Raw genomic sequence first — 15,789 nt, forward strand, 5'->3', positions numbered from 1 at the left:
CAACCATTATTTTTCCAGGAGATATCCCTGAAGAAAAAAAATCTACTCCTGGCAGTACTCTGACTCTAAGCTGCAAGACCAAAAGACCTAAAATGTATACAAGACCCAAAGTGTATACAGTTAATACCTTCAGCTTCCCTAATTCTCCTATGATCTGTTTCTCACTAACTTATTCTTATCCCTTTTACTCTTACGTCTTATGCCTTGCATTTCATCTTTGCCTTTGTTCTACCTGGCTGATGCCTTATCCTTTGTGTATTAGACAGAGAAACGTGGAGTCAGAAAGAAATACAGGAAAGGACGGTCATAATAGCAGCTACCATTTATTGACTATTTATTACATGCCAAGCACAGTGTTACATACTTATAGGTATCCATGATTCTCCTGATTGATCCTGATACTATCAGACTAATTTTTTTTTTTTTTAAGGTAGAGTCTCAAGCTGTTGCCCTGGGTGGAGTGCTGTGGCATCACAGCCCACAGCAACCTCAAACTCTTGGGCTTAAGCAATTCTCTTGCCTCAGCCTCCCAAGTAGCTGGGACTACAGGCACCTACCACAACACCTGGCTATTTTGTTTGTTGTTGCCATTGTGGTTTAGCAGGCCAGGGCTGGGTTAGAACCCGCCAGCCTCAGAGTACGTGGCCAGCCCCCTACCCACTGAGCTATGGGCGCTGCCCCGTCAGACTAATTTTATAAGTAAGAACTAACCCTGAAAGAGGCTGAGGTAACTTGTTAAATATTACCAAACTAGCAAATATTACAGCTGATTTAAGTTCAGATATGCCTAATTTCAAAACCTATGTTTCTCCCACTCTAGCGTAGTGCCAAAAAAAAAGGTTGACTCTGTTCTTTCGGCTTTCACCCCTATTCCTCACCCCAATAATCTATGCTAAAGGCAACCAAGGTGATCCTTTTGGTAATACTAATGCTTTGGTCAAATCTCTCCAATGGTTCCTCTCTTTTTCAGAGGAAAAGCCAAAGTTCTTATTATAGTCTAAGAGTCCTGTGATCTTCCTCCTTGTCTCCTCTTGTTTCAACATCTATCTCTCTCACGGTCACATCTCAGAGTCTTTGCATTAACTGTTCCCTCTACCTGTTAACACTCTCTCCTCCCCACCTCAAAATCTTCTTAGCTTATTCCTTCTGCTATGTGGTGTAGGAGCTGTTTCCCTTGCTTCCTTTAGGCCCCTGCTCAAATGTAATCTCAATGGGACCTTCCTTGACCACTTACTTTAAAATTGCAACCTCCTGACCTCTGTACTCCCAAGCCCCTTCTTTAATTTTTTCTTCAAAATATCATTTGACATATTGCACACATTTTTTTTGTTTGCCTCCCATACTAGAACATAAGCTTCAAGAGAACAGGACTTATGAATATTCTCTCCAATTTCTCATAGTTCTGAATAGATAGCCATGTACTTGAGCAACAGAATCTACCAACTTAACCAGAGCATGGTGTTATAATCAAATTAAACTTACAGTAAAGTTAATCAGACACATATTTAATGATATGCATAATTATTATCGTGCTACATGGTAACTAGGCATAAATGGTAGACACTTCATGTAAATGACTCTAATTAATATTTCTTTTACACAGTCAAACCAAGCATGTCTAGGTTCAGCTTCAGGGGAAAACAGGAAGGAATAGAAAGCTAGGTATTAACTCTGGGAGGTAAGTCCTTTCTTATTCCACCCCTGGGGCACTAGACTTCCCAGTCTCAGTTAAATGTCTTCAAGAAGAGAAACTCCTCTTTCTCACTGGAAAAGGCTTCCTTTTAGTGAAGATTAAAAACTTAGGCTGGGAGCCTAGGTCTGTCTCCAGTCATAACCCTTAAGAGGAGCCAGAACAATCAATAACTTCTACTTCTGTCAAGGAAGACAAGAGGCAGGCAGGCTGATGGGGAAATCAAGTAGAGATCAAACTTACTGAGCACCTACTATATGACAAGTACACTAGAAGGTGTTTCACATAATTCCTCTATTTCCCCAATCCATCTATAATCCCTGAATTCTGTTCCCAGGAAAGTAGAGAAGTAGAGAGTGGTATGGTTCCAACGAGAACTCCCTGTAGAGACTCTCTCATGGGGCCTAAAGTGTCAACACAGAGGGTGATTTAGTTTAGAAAACTAATTACTACTAGAAAGATGAAAAGGAAGCTATTGTGTAATAGCTATTTTCTTTGCTTCCTATATTATCTAAAGACATAGTAACAAAAAGGCCCCCCATCTTCCTATGAGTTTATCCAAAACCTTCAAAGCCCAGGCTAAGCCTACCTTCCCTGGGATATCATCCCTATTCACTGCAACTCTCCTCTCTCACATTGTACTGTCAGGGACATTTACTTATGTACACATTCACTGTGTGTCATCTTGTAATTAATTTCCTTTTTTGGGAAGACAGAATCTCACTCTGTTGCACCAGGCACTGCCGTGGAGTCAGCCTAGCTCACAACAACCACAAACTCCTGGGCTCAAGTGATCCTCTTGCCTCAGCCTTCCAAGTAGCTGGGACTACAGATGCCTACCACAATGCCTGGCTAATTTTTTCTATTTTTCTTTAGCAGAGACAGGGTCTTGCTCTTATTTAGGCTGGTCTTGAACTCCTTGACCTCGGCTTTCCAAGCAAGAGTACTAGGATTATAGACCTGAGCAATCAGGCTCAGCCAATTAATTTCTTTCCTTTTTTTTTTTTTTTTTTTGGAGATAGTCTCACTCCATTGCCCCAGGCTAAATTAGTGCCACAGTGTCAGCCTAGCTCACAGCAACCTCAAACTCCTGGGTTTAAGCTATCCTCCTGGCTCAGCCTTCCCAGAAACTGAAACTGTCCACCACAACACCCAGCTAATTTTCTACTTTTTAGTAGAGATGGGGTCTCGTTCTCACTCAGGTCAGTCTTGAACTCCCTGACTGCAAGCAATGCACCCACCTTGGCCTCGCAGAGTGCTAGGATTACAGGTGTGAGCCATCCCACCTGGCCTATTAATTTAAGTATATGTTTTATTCCCTGGTGGGAATGTAAGATTCTTTTTTTTTTTTTTTTTTGGGGAATGTAAGATTCTGATGGCAGAAATCTTGTCTTAAACTTCTTTAGTAAGCCTCGTAAGGGCTAGTACCATGTAAAAAGTGTTTCACAAAATGTAATGAATTAAAGGTAAATAGAAAGTAATTGGTGGTAGAAAGGAATCAAATTTCTCATTCTAGGTAGACAAGTTTGCATTAAAAATAAGGATGTAGGCGTGGCGCCAGTGGCTCAAGAGACTAAGGCACCAGCCACATACACCTGAGCTGGCAGGTTCAAATCCAGCCTGGGCCCTCCAAACAATGATGGCTGCAACCAAAAAAAAAAAAAAAAAAAAATAGCTGGGCGTTGTGGCGGGCGCCTGTAGTCCCAGCTGCTTGGGAGGTGGAGGCAGGAGAATTGCTTGAGCCCAGGAGTTGGAGGTTGCTGTGAGCTGTGATGCCATAGCACTCTACTTAGGGTGACAGCTTGAGGCTCTGTCTCAAAAAATAAAAAAGAGGGATGTAGTATAATTATGCACCACGTTAATAACATTTTGGACAATGATGGTCCCATAAAAACTGTAACACCATATTACCATATTTTTACTGCACCTTTTCTGTATTTAGATATGTTTAGATACATAACACTTAAAACTGCCTATAGTACAAGTGCCTATAGTATTCAGTACAATAATATGCTGAATGACCTGGTTCTGGTGCAGTAAATCTACATCTGATTTAAGAAAATATAAAAACAAATCCAATCCAATTTCAATAGCAAGTATTTGGGGCTCTGAGTTGGTGGCTTTCCCTGCCACATTTCAATAAGGAAGAACAAGCTTTAAAGCAAGTATCATGTAGCTGAAAGACATCTGACAGAAATGAATGTCAAAGCTTCCTGTTTAAGCACAAACTAGCAGAGTTCAGTACGGGAGATGTCAGTAGAAGCTACCTTATTTTACTCCTAACCTATTATTTCTGACCTGACGGAGGTCACCTATTCCTAGAGTTCTAAGGGATATTCAGTTTCTCAAACTCATCTATTTCTGGATCTCAAAGCTGAGTAAGTCATAAACTTAGATAACTAATACCAGCCATGTATATATACTTAGTAAGAGAGACCAGATAGTCTCTTCCCTTTCCGGTCACCAAGTGGGCAGCTCCAGAATTCCTTCAGTCACTAGAACTCTTAACCAAAAATCTATACTGAAGAGTTATGTCAAATTAAAACTGTCATCTGATTCCAGTCCTTCAGTGGTCTTTGACGAAAAAAATTGATGGCCAGATATGGGTTCTCAACTTTTTTTTGGAGACAGGGTCTCATTCTGTCACACTAGTTAGAGTGCAGTGGCATCATCATAGGTCACTGCAACCCTGAATCCTGGACTCAACAACCCTCCCTCCTCAGACTCTTGAATAGCTAGAACTATAGGCACATGCCGCCATAACTGGTTAATTGTTTTCCTTCCATTTTTTTGCACAGATGGGGTGTTACTATGTTGCCCAGGTGGTCTTGAACTCCTGTTCTCAAGTGATTCTCCTTAAGTGCTGAAATTATGGGTAGGAGCCAACAGCCTCAACTTTCATTGTATTTGAAAGACTACATGGGTTCTCAGTAGCTCAGTGGTTAGGGTGCCAGCCATACACACCGGGACCGGCGAATTCAAACCTGGCCTGCTAAAACAACAATAACTAGGACAAAAAAAATAGCTGGGCGTTGTGGTGGACACCTGTAGTCCCAGCTACTTGGGACTAGAGTAAGCTACTTGGGACTGAGGCAAGAGAATTGCTTAAGCCCAAGAGATTGAGGGTGCTGTGAGCTGTGACGCCATAGCACCCTACATATGGTGACATAGTAAAACTCTGTCTCAAAGAGAAAAAAGAAAAAGAAAAAAAAAACTACAATGCTTTGCGTAGACTTTTAAAAAATCTTCACCTATTATTTTCACTATTCAGAATGATAATAGTAGCTAATAGTTCTTTTTTTTGTAGAGACAGAGTTTCACTTTATTGCCCTCGGTAGAGTGCCATGGCATCACACAGCTCACAGCAACCTCCAACTCCCGGGCTTAGGCGATTCTCCTGCCTCAGCCTCCCTAGTAGCTGGGACTACAGGTGCCCGTCACAATGCCCGGCTATTTTTTTATTGCAGTTTGGCCGGGGCTGGGTTTGAACCCGCCACCCTGCTCACTGAGCCACAGGCGCCACCCTAGCTAATAGTTCTTAAGTACTATGTGCTAAGTACTTTCCTTAAAATATCTTATTTAATCTCACAAAAACTGAATAAGGTAATTACTACTATTTGATAAATGCATAAAAAGAAGCTTGGAAATTAGCATAGGGTCACATACTAGTGAGACTCAACCTCAAATTGACTGGACTCTGGAGCCTATCATTTCTTACTACTACCTTATGCTGGGAACAAATTCTTGGGAAATAACACCCAAATACAGTGAGAACTTTAGGCATAAGAGGCTCAGTGCCATATAATTATAACACAATAACTTGGAGCATTCCAAATATGCAATAGTTAAGTAGATGGAAGAAATCCAGGTTACAAAATATTATGTAGGCATTAAAAACATTTTTATAAATAACTTTTATGAGATGAGGGAAAATTTATTCTATAAATAGAAAAAGCAGAATATAAAGTTCTACATATAGTCCAATCTCAGCTATGTAAAAACTATCTGTACACTTAGAAATATCTAAATTTATTGTTTTAAAAAAGGCAAGTTGCAGAATAATATATACACACACATATATATATTTAGCATGGTCTTGTTTATGTACATATTGCCTGACTAATTTTTTTTTTTTTTTGTAGAGACAGAGTCTCACTATACCGCCCTCGGGTAGAGTGCCGTGGCGTCACACGGCTCACAGCAACCTCTAACTCTTGGGCTTACGCGATTCTCTTGCCTCAGCCTCCCAAGCAGCTGGGACTACAGGCGCCTGCCACAATGCCCAGCTATTTTTTGTTGCAGTTTGGCCGGAGCTGGGCTTGAACCCGCCACCCTCGGCATATGGGGCCGGCGCCCCACTCACTGAGCCACAGGCGCCGCCCCTAATTTTTAAGTACTCAATAAATGTAAGCCCTATTCTTATTGCAATGAACATGTAATACTTTATAATCAGAAAAATCAATATTTATTAAATTACAAGTTTAGATACTTCCTTATTTAATAATTAAAAAATGTATTACTTTAGGAAAATTAAATAACATATGACTTTCTTCTCTGACAATCTTAACTTATAAAATACTTCATAATTATTTTATTTTATTTTATTTTATTTTTTGCAGATTTTGAACTCGCCACCTCCAGTATATGGGGCCGGCGCTCTACTCCTTTGAGCCACAGGCGCCGCCCCAAAATACTTCTGAATTATACAATTTCAGATTTAAATACATCTAAGTTACGGGTAATCAAGTAGTACTGAGAAAGATGCTGCAACATTTTCAATTACCTAAGGTTTACATTCAGCATACTGGACCACACTAAATTATGCTGACACTATTATATTTAGAGTTTAAAATCGTAGACAGGCCAAATCAGAAGTATTTCAAGGGCTGTGATTAACAAGATTTTCTTGATCAATATCTCATACTGTACAAAAATCATGGCTTTTGGGATATTCTTAAAGAGAGAAACCAGTAGCTCCAGGGTAACTCAGCAGAGACATGTAGAATATGAATGTAAAATAGGTATTTTTTCAGCTGCTGTTTTTAGGTAGCATTTCTATTAAAAAAAAAAAAAAACAAAAACAAAAAACGAGGGGTAGGGAAAGGAAGATCAGGGAGAGGGAAGGAGCGAAGGGCGTGGGGCCTTGGTGTATGCCACACCTTTAGGGGGCAAAACACGATTGTAAGAGGGACTTTACCTAACAAATGCAATCAGTGTAACCTGGTTTCTTGTACCGTCAATGAATCCCCAACAATAAATAAAAATAATAATAATAAAACATAAGGGACTTATTTTGAATGTAAAACGGGCAATTCTAGAATTTAGTTCCTCAAGTTCCACAGGAGTCTCAATATTTATACAAGATGAAATGTGAAGTCTATTGCATAGTGCTGACTTTTAGCCTACCTATGGCAAAGAACAAATTAGTGGAAATATTAAAAAATAAAAGATTTCATTTCAAACAAGATAATATACCTGGCAAAAATAATACAGAACAGGAAAATACTAGAAAATTAATTAGATACAAAACCCCATAACAATAATAACTTTAACTCTGAAGAACAGCTGTTTGTTTTTCCATGCATTGTATCTTCTGGACTACAAAACCAGCACACCAAAAAGAGTTAAGAATCTGGCTGGCCTAAGGAGTCTTTACCTATATCTTGCTCCATCAAACCATTGCAGTACATGGCATGTCGCTCAATCTTTGTGGGTGGGAAGCCCTGGTCACAGAGTGGGCAGGATACTTGGGTACTGGTTGAGAAGGTAGAAACAGATATTTCCTTCCTGGCATCTTCCTTGTTACCAACCTGAAGAACATGACAAACAGTAACTGTTAACAGACTTAGTTTATAAAGTATCTTTCCCCCCAAAGAACAAGAGCTTCCATCTCATATTTCACTTATATTCAAAGAGACAATACCATTCAGTTTACCAAATTCAGAACTAAAGATTGAGGGATGCTATTAATAGAGTTAATACTTCTTTATTGCCTGCCAACTATGTTCTAAGCTCTGCATGTGTTACTCATTTAACCCTCACAATCTTCCAAAGGTATAACATAGTGTTTAACACATGAGAAAAGTGTTGTCCAAAGGTATTAGCATACCCTGTTAAACAGATGAGAAAAGTGTCTAAAACAGTGAAGCAAGAGGATCACTTGAGCCCATAAGTTTGAGGTTGTAGGGAGCTGTGATCATCCATTGTACTCCAACTATAACAACAGAACAGAACCCTTTCTCAAAAAGAACTTAAGTCTGTGCTTAGATACATAAAGCATAAGATCTATTGTGTTTTACTTGTGACTTTTGGGACTGAAAGAGGAAACCAAGACCCAAATATTTAAGAAGGCTCAATGATGTCATTGGTTAAGACAATCAATTATGCTGAAGCCACTCATAAACCTTATCTCTCTTATTCTTCTCAGTGTTTCATAGTTAACCTTTCTCCTACAGTTGCCAGTGTCTCTTAGAGGCAGTTTTATTTTACCTGTACAGGTCAGTCAGAGCCAAGAACACTGCAGTGATTAATACAACAGTATGTGTGAGCACTGCAGCACTACTGCCTAAGGCTTCATTCAAAGAACAGCATGTTCTATCCAGTCAATGTTACATTATCTTGCATAGCTATTGTTTCCATTTAAAGGGGTCAGAGGAGAGGTGTGGAGAAACCTCTTATGATACAAGAATAAAACAGGACCAAAAGCACAATGGGTAATTTGACTTCTGAGTCAATTTGGGTTATGGGTTTTTTGGGGGTGGGGTCAGGGGGGGCGTGTTTAGGCTATCCCTAAATTCTACTGCTTGCATAGATTCCAGCAGAGAAGAAAACAGGCCATCTAAATACCAAGCCAAAGTCAAGCATGTAACTAATAACTGTCATCAAATGTCCTGTTTTCGACACACCTGCCTTTTATTAAAAGCACATATACTAAAAGAAAAAAAATAAAAAAGTAAAAATGGAACTAACAGGTTGAATTTTTATAGTGCTCCAGGCTCTGCAAGTATTTTCCATATCCATTGCTCACAACAACCCAACTAGACAGAGGTATCTCTAGCTCCAGTATTACAGAAGGGAAAACTGAGGCTTGGAAAGGGAAAGTAACCTATTGATCACAAAGTAAGTGGACTACCTAGACTCAATCAAACCCAAGCCTGCTTGGCGTCAAAACCTTCAGTGATTCCATTCTACCATGTTGTGGCAGAAGTAAAAAGCCTCTCTTTAGTTTCTGGAAGCTGATCCTGCCAGGTATTGGGAGATTATCTGGTTCCATTATTAATCTCTAAGAGGTGGGGAGAGTAAGGTAAGTCTGTAAGTTCTAGGTCCTATTTATTTATTCCAAGTTTAGTTCACTGAGCTTCTCACAAATCCAGTTTTCCCTACTCATAAATCTTACACAAAAAAGTTATAAAGCTTAAAAAATAGCAAGCTATTTGAGTAGAAGGGGGAAAATTAATATCATCCCAAATTTGCAAGTAAGTCTTGAATTACTAGAAGTAGTGGTGAATGAGCAGTTACTTGGCATTCTGAAGTTCACTAAACACAGAAATACCATATGACACAACGCTCACTCAGCACCATACTCCCTTGTATTTATCACCAGCTCTATAAAATGCAGAGAATGCACCTTCAACTATTAATGTATTCAAGAGAGAATAGTCTATTATTGTCCTACTGTGAATATAAGACTACTTCTAAGAACTGTTCATAGGCAACCCAGAAGGTTTCTGAATGTTTTTATATTAAAATATTTTTTCCCAACACCATTAAAAATGTCTATTTAAATATGAACTACTATGGAGGAAACTGAAGGGGGAAAAATATAAGGTAAACAGCTTTTATGAGGACCATGCAATTGGGGATTTGATCTCTGCAGAACTTCTACTTCTTTTTAAATACTATATAGCTATTTCTCGAAAGAAGTACTTGGACACTGACTCTTGATCTCTTAAAGGGCTGGTCCTTGCCTTGAGACTTCAAAAGAAACCTCACTTAGAGAAATAAACCCAGTGAAAATAAAAGCATATCCTACAAATCACTAAACCCTGCCCCATCCAGTTATGTATAGTTATATATAGTTTAGAAAGCTCTCTATTTAGATCTTTCCCCTCTTACCATAGGACTATTAATAGTTTGTTAAAAATTTAAAGGCTAAACTAGCTTTATGATTTTGAATTACTTCTATTAATTCTTACTAAGAACAGAATATCTATCGGAGACTCCAACTAAGGAAAATTCTCAGGCAAGATATTCAGAAAACTTGGAAAATCCAAGGAAAACTGACTAATATGGGAAATCAAATCAAGAGGGAACTACAATTCTGCCATAGGTATTCTAAATACCTCAAAATACTGTTGAGCAAGTCTGTAATTAGTAAGCTAATATAACTGAACAGCCACAATACATTACAAAGCAATACAATAATAACTGCTTCCCACTTGCACACTTCTACTTGTGACAATTCTCTGGCACATATTTTATATTCTTTATCTAATTTAATCTACAGAGCAACCCAGTAAAATAGGTATTTCTGCCCCCATTTTACATTTGAAGAACTAAAATTTAAAAAAAAAAAAAATTCCTCCTTAGTACTTTCCTATTGCCCTAGGAATCTATCATTACATTCGTCAGATCACATTATAATTTTCTGTTTATTTATGGGGGCAAGACATGATTGTAAGAGGGACTTTACCTAACAATTGCAATCAGTGTAACCTGGCTTATTGTACCCTCAATGAATCCCCAACAATAAAAAAATAATAATAATAATTATCTGTTTATGTGTCTGTCTTTTTGCTTACCCGGACCCTTTGGGCAGGGACTGTCTTTTTCTTATTTATTTTTACATCCTAAGAGTCTAAAACAATGACTAGCACAAAAGTATACAAACTAAATATCTGCCTCATAAATGAATAAAACAATCTGCCCAACATCATGAAGTAGTGGGGTTAGGATTCAAAGCCATGCCCTCTAATTCCAATTCTCAAGTTACTTGCACTACACTAACCACCTTTCAATAAATAAGACATTTTATGATAAATGACTCTATACACAAATTTCAAGGGCAAGAGTCCATACCCTTTTTGATACTATCTTTATGCAAGTAAAATATTCAATTCTGTCTTTCTAATAAGTGACTTATAATTAGTGATTACTCAATGACTTAAAAACTACAGCATCACTAACTTCTTTTAATGGAAACTTCTAAGACCATTTAGGGACATCCACAGATATCAGCAAACAACAACACTAAAAAGAAGACATTCATTGTAAGAAATGCTATACAATTCCATCTATTTGATTTGCAGTAGTGCAGACATGTCCAATATACATTCTAAATAGGGTTCATGCTCTTTGACAAATCCCCCCAAAATAAGTCTCCTTTGCAGTCATGGATGGGTAAGAAATCAGCCTTGAAAAACTAACTAAAAGCTTATAAGGGCTTCTTCTGTATGTTAAGATGACCATGTTAACAATACTGTTTCTGCCCTAAGAAAAGAACCCAGAAACCATTTTGACATTATCTACCAGGATCTGTCCTTAGTCACTCTGCTGCAGGAGTCATCTTTCCTACCACCACCAGCATCAGGAATCTTGGTCAGTTGTGACAGATCAGGTTCCAGACAATCAGGCAGTGTGCATGATTCATGAAAACAGAATTTCTAACTAGTTACAAGCAGTACTGAGACTAAGGAGGGAATCTAACTTCTACTACAAACACTGTTTTCAAAAAAACCTAGAGTATAAAAAGGAATAAGAGAATTAAGCTTTGGCTGGGCATGATGGCTCATGCCTATAATCCTAACACTCTGGGAAGCCTAAGTGGGATGATCACTTGAGCTCAAGAGTTCAAGACCAGCCTGAGCAAGAGTAAGACTCTGTCTTAAAAAAAAAAAAAAAGACAATGGAGGAAAAAGTATCCAATGTACCCAGCCCTACTATGAAACTAATTTATGGCTTTCATATGAAAGCTATAACCCAGTTATAACCTAAGAATATGGGGAAGAGGAAGAGGGAGGGGACAGAGGAGGGAGGATGGGCGAAGGGAGGGTGATTGGTGGGATTACACCTATGGTGCATCTTACAAGGGTACATGTGAAACTTGGTAAATGTAGAATATAAATGTCTTAACACAATAACTAAGAAAATGCCAGGAAGGCTATTTTAACCCGTGTGATGAAAATATGTCAAATGGTCTATAAAATCAGTGTATGATGCCCCATAATCGCTATGATTTAATAATAAAAAAAAGAAAGAAAGAAAAAGAAAAGAAAAAGAGAATTAAGCTTTTTAAAAAGTGCACAGGATAAGACAGTGCACATAAACGTAACCAAAATCTTTATTTCAACAGAAAAATTCATTGAGTCTCAGGCTACTTTTCACAGCAACAGATTTAAAGATTTTAAATTCTTTAAAAGAATTCTGGGTAGTTTGTTTTGTTAGGCTCAACATGAAAAATACACACTACGAATTTTTTTTGAGACAGAACCTCAAGCTGTCACCCTGAGTAGAGTGTCGTGGAGTCATAGCTCACAGCAACCTCCCACTCAGGCTCAAGCAATCCTCTTGCCTCAGTTTTTTCTTTTTTTTTTTTTTTTTTTTTTCTTTTTTTTTGTAGAGACAGAGTCTCACTTTATGGCCCTGGGTAGAGTGCCGTGGCCTCACACAATTCACAGCAACCTCCAACTCCTGGGCTCAAGCGATTCTCTTGCCTCAGCCTCCCAAGTAGAGTTTTTTCTATTTTTAGTAGAGATGGGGTCTTCACTTTTGCTCAGGCTGGTCTCGAACTTGTGAGCTCAAGCTATCCACCCACCTCGGCCTCCCAGAGTGCTAGGATTACAGGCGTGAACCACCGCGCCTGGCCCACACTGAGAATCTTTCTTTTTTTTTTTTTTGAGACAGAGCCTCAAGCTGTCACCCTGGGTAGAGTGCTGTGGTATCATGGCTCACAGCAACCTCCAACTCCTGGACTCAAGCAATTCTTCTGCCTCCATCTCCCAAGTAGCTGGGACTACAGGTGCCTGCCACAACATCTGGCTATTTTTGGTTGCAGCCGTCATTGTTGTTTGGAGAGCCGGGGTTGGATTTGAATCCGCCAGCTCAGGTGTATGTGACTGGCGCCTTAGCTGCTTGAGCCACAGGCACCCAGCCCGCACTGAGAATCTTAATCAGAGTATGAACTTGTATCAGTCAGCTTTATGGTTATCTCCAGATATGTGAAGTTAGGAAATGTAATGATGCATAGAGATCTGCTTACTTTATCATGCAGCTATCTTTACTTTGCATTTTTGATCACATCTACAAATCAGGGCTGAATGTTATGTTCACACCAAAATATAGTAATTTTTTTTTTTCAGGATTGCTCATCTGTGTTCCTTATTGGCATATAACAGAAAATGCCCTAGAACTTTAGGTGCAGACCTGTATTCAAATTCTGGTTTCATCATTATTAGCAGTATGAGTTAAGCAAATTACTTCAACATGCCAAACCTCAGTTTCCCCATCTGTCATAGAAATGACAATGCATATAAAAGTACTCAAGAAATTGTTACTGTTATTTTTAGAAACAGTGCTGAACTAATCTTAATTTTTCCCTGAGGTAAGTGTTCCAAAGGCTAAAATCCTCTGCCACCTAAATCTTTTCAGCCAATGTCAATACTGCATCAGAGAGAGGACAAAAGGAAGAAAGAAACTACTGAGAAAAATTATAGGAGAGAGTATTCACCTCCTTATCTGTCATTATTATTCTTACTTCATCTGAGGTTTCTCTGCTACCTGGAGAGACTTCTGTTTCAAGGTCAAGAATTTCAGAGGAACTTAGCTGTGTCTCTATAATTATAAAAAAGAAAAATCTCATTAATTTTCATTTGTGTTTTCATAGTTAAAAAAACAAACACACCTATTTTCCCTGTAGGGGTGTCCAACCTTTTTTTCTTTTCTTTTTTTTTTTTTTTTGAGAGAGAGTTTCACTATGTCGCCTTGGATAGAGTGCCATGGCGTCATAGCTCACAGCAACCTCAAACTCTTGGGCTGAAGCAATTCTCTTGCCTCAGTCTCCCAAGTGGTGGGACTACAGGCACCCGCCACAATGCCCGGCTATTTTATATTGCAGCTGCCATTGTTGTTTAGCTGGCCCAGGCCCAGTTTGAACCCACCACCTCTGGTGTATGTGGCAGGCGCAGTAACTAGTGTGCCATGGGCGCCAAGCCGCCAACCATTTCTCTTTTCTGCTGCTCATTGGAAGAAAAATTGTTGTCTTAGATCACATATTAAATATACAAACACAATGGCTTGGTGCCTGTAGCACAGTAGTTATAGCGCTGGCCACACATACCCAGGCTGGCAAGTTTGAACCCAACCCGGGCCAGCTAAACAACAACAACTGCAACAAAACATAGCTAGGCATTGTGGTGGGCACCTGTAGTTCCAGCTACGTGGGAGGCTGAGGCAAGAGAATTGCTTAAGCCCAACAGTTGGAGATTGCTACGAGCTGTGACGCCACGGCACTCTACCGAAGGTGACATAGTAAGACTTTGCCTCAAAAATAAATAAATAAATACACAAACACAACAGCTGATGAGTATAAAAAAAGGTCTGGGCATACTTTTCATGATATCCTACACTGCAGATAAACAAAATAGTCCTCGAATAATCTGCATGCAGCCCACAGCCCACAAGTTGGACACCCCTAGTAGGGTATGGTAATATTGCAGAGTAGCAATATAGATCTAGTTTATTCCTTCTTAAAGCTTTATGGCAACATAATTTACACTAACAGAATTCGCCAATTTTTAGTACAGTTTGGTAAGTTTTGACAAATGTATATCATTTATATATTGCACCATTTTCACAATGTAACCACCATAATCAAGATATAAAACATTTCTAGGCGGAGAGCAATTGCTCACACTTGTAATCCTAGCACTCCGAAAGGCCAAGGTGAGTGAACTGCTTGAGCTCCAGAGTTCAAACCCAACCTGAGCAAGAGCAAGACTTCTCTAATAAAAATATAAAAACTAGCTGGGCATTGTGCTAGGCACTTATAGTCTCAGCTACTCAGAAAGCTGAGGCAAGAAGATGCCTTGAGCTCAAAAGTTTGAGGCTGCTGTGAGCTATGATACCAGAGCGCTCTACCCAGGGTGACAGAGTGAGACTCGGTCTCAAAAAAAAAAAAAAAATCATTTCCAGCACCGCGAAAAGTATTTCTCTGTAGTCAATCCCCTACCACTTTGATCACTGCAATGGTCTAGTGGACTCCTTGCAATGACCAATTTACTTTGTTTCTATACTTTTGCTTTTTTAAGGATATCATATAAATGCAAGCACTTACTTTGTGTCCAGCTTCTTTCACTCAGTATAATGTATCTGAGATACACCCATGTTGTTAGATATATTAGTAGTTCATAATTTTTTTTTTTTTTTTTTTTTTGTAGAGACAGAGTCTCACTGTACTGCCCTCGGGTAAAGTGCCGTGGCGTCACACGGCTCACAGCAACCTCTAACTCTTGGGCTTACGCGATTCTCTTGCCTCAGCCTCCCAAGCAGCTGGGACTACAGGCGCCCGCCACAATGCCCGGCTATTTTTTGTTGCAGTTTGGCCGGGGCTGGGTTTGAACCCGCCACCCTCGGCATATGGGGCCGGCGCCCTACTCACTGAGCCACAGGCGCCGCCCAGTAGTTCATAATTTTTACTGCTTAGTATTCCATTCTACAGATATATATATATATATAAAATTTTGTTTATACATTCAACAGCTGATCTATTGACTTATTTGCACAGTAGTTCAAGTTTTAACGTACATTAATTTTGACAGAAAACAAAAGCCTGCCAATGTTAGTGATGAGGTTAAAGAGATGATTAAAGAAAACAAAAACTGGCCAGGCTCAACAGATCACACCCATGGGAAGGAGGATGGCTTGAGCTCAGGAGTTGGAGCCTCACTTGAGCAAGAGTGAGACCTTGTCTCTACTAAAAACAGAAAAATAAGCTGGGCTTTGTGGTAGATGCCTATAGTCCCAGCTCTTAAGAGGCTGAGGCAGGAAGATCACTTGAACCCAGGAGTTTAAGGTTGCTATGAGCTAGGCTGATGCCATGGCAC

At 39.3% G+C, this 15,789-nt stretch overlaps 1 protein-coding gene across 4 annotated transcripts in view; it reads right to left on the minus strand.

The window, feature by feature from the left end:
* Positions 1 to 15,789, minus strand: part of UIMC1 (ubiquitin interaction motif containing 1) — a 122,856-nt gene that overhangs the window by 39,465 nt on the left and 67,602 nt on the right. For 3 of the 4 annotated variants that reach the window (XM_053566389.1, XM_053566385.1, XM_053566386.1), the window contains 2 exons: positions 13,416 to 13,519; positions 7,347 to 7,500 (listed from right to left, as the gene is read on the minus strand). In XM_053566389.1, the coding sequence (XP_053422364.1) occupies positions 7,347 to 7,500; positions 13,416 to 13,519 (258 nt within the window). The remainder of the gene's footprint in view (positions 1 to 7,346; positions 7,501 to 13,415; positions 13,520 to 15,789) is intronic. The other variant, XM_053566387.1, reaches the window with a different exon arrangement.

Source organism: Nycticebus coucang, chromosome 17 (genome assembly GCF_027406575.1).
Source record: "Nycticebus coucang isolate mNycCou1 chromosome 17, mNycCou1.pri, whole genome shotgun sequence".
Classification (NCBI taxonomy): Eukaryota; Metazoa; Chordata; class Mammalia; order Primates; family Lorisidae; genus Nycticebus; species Nycticebus coucang.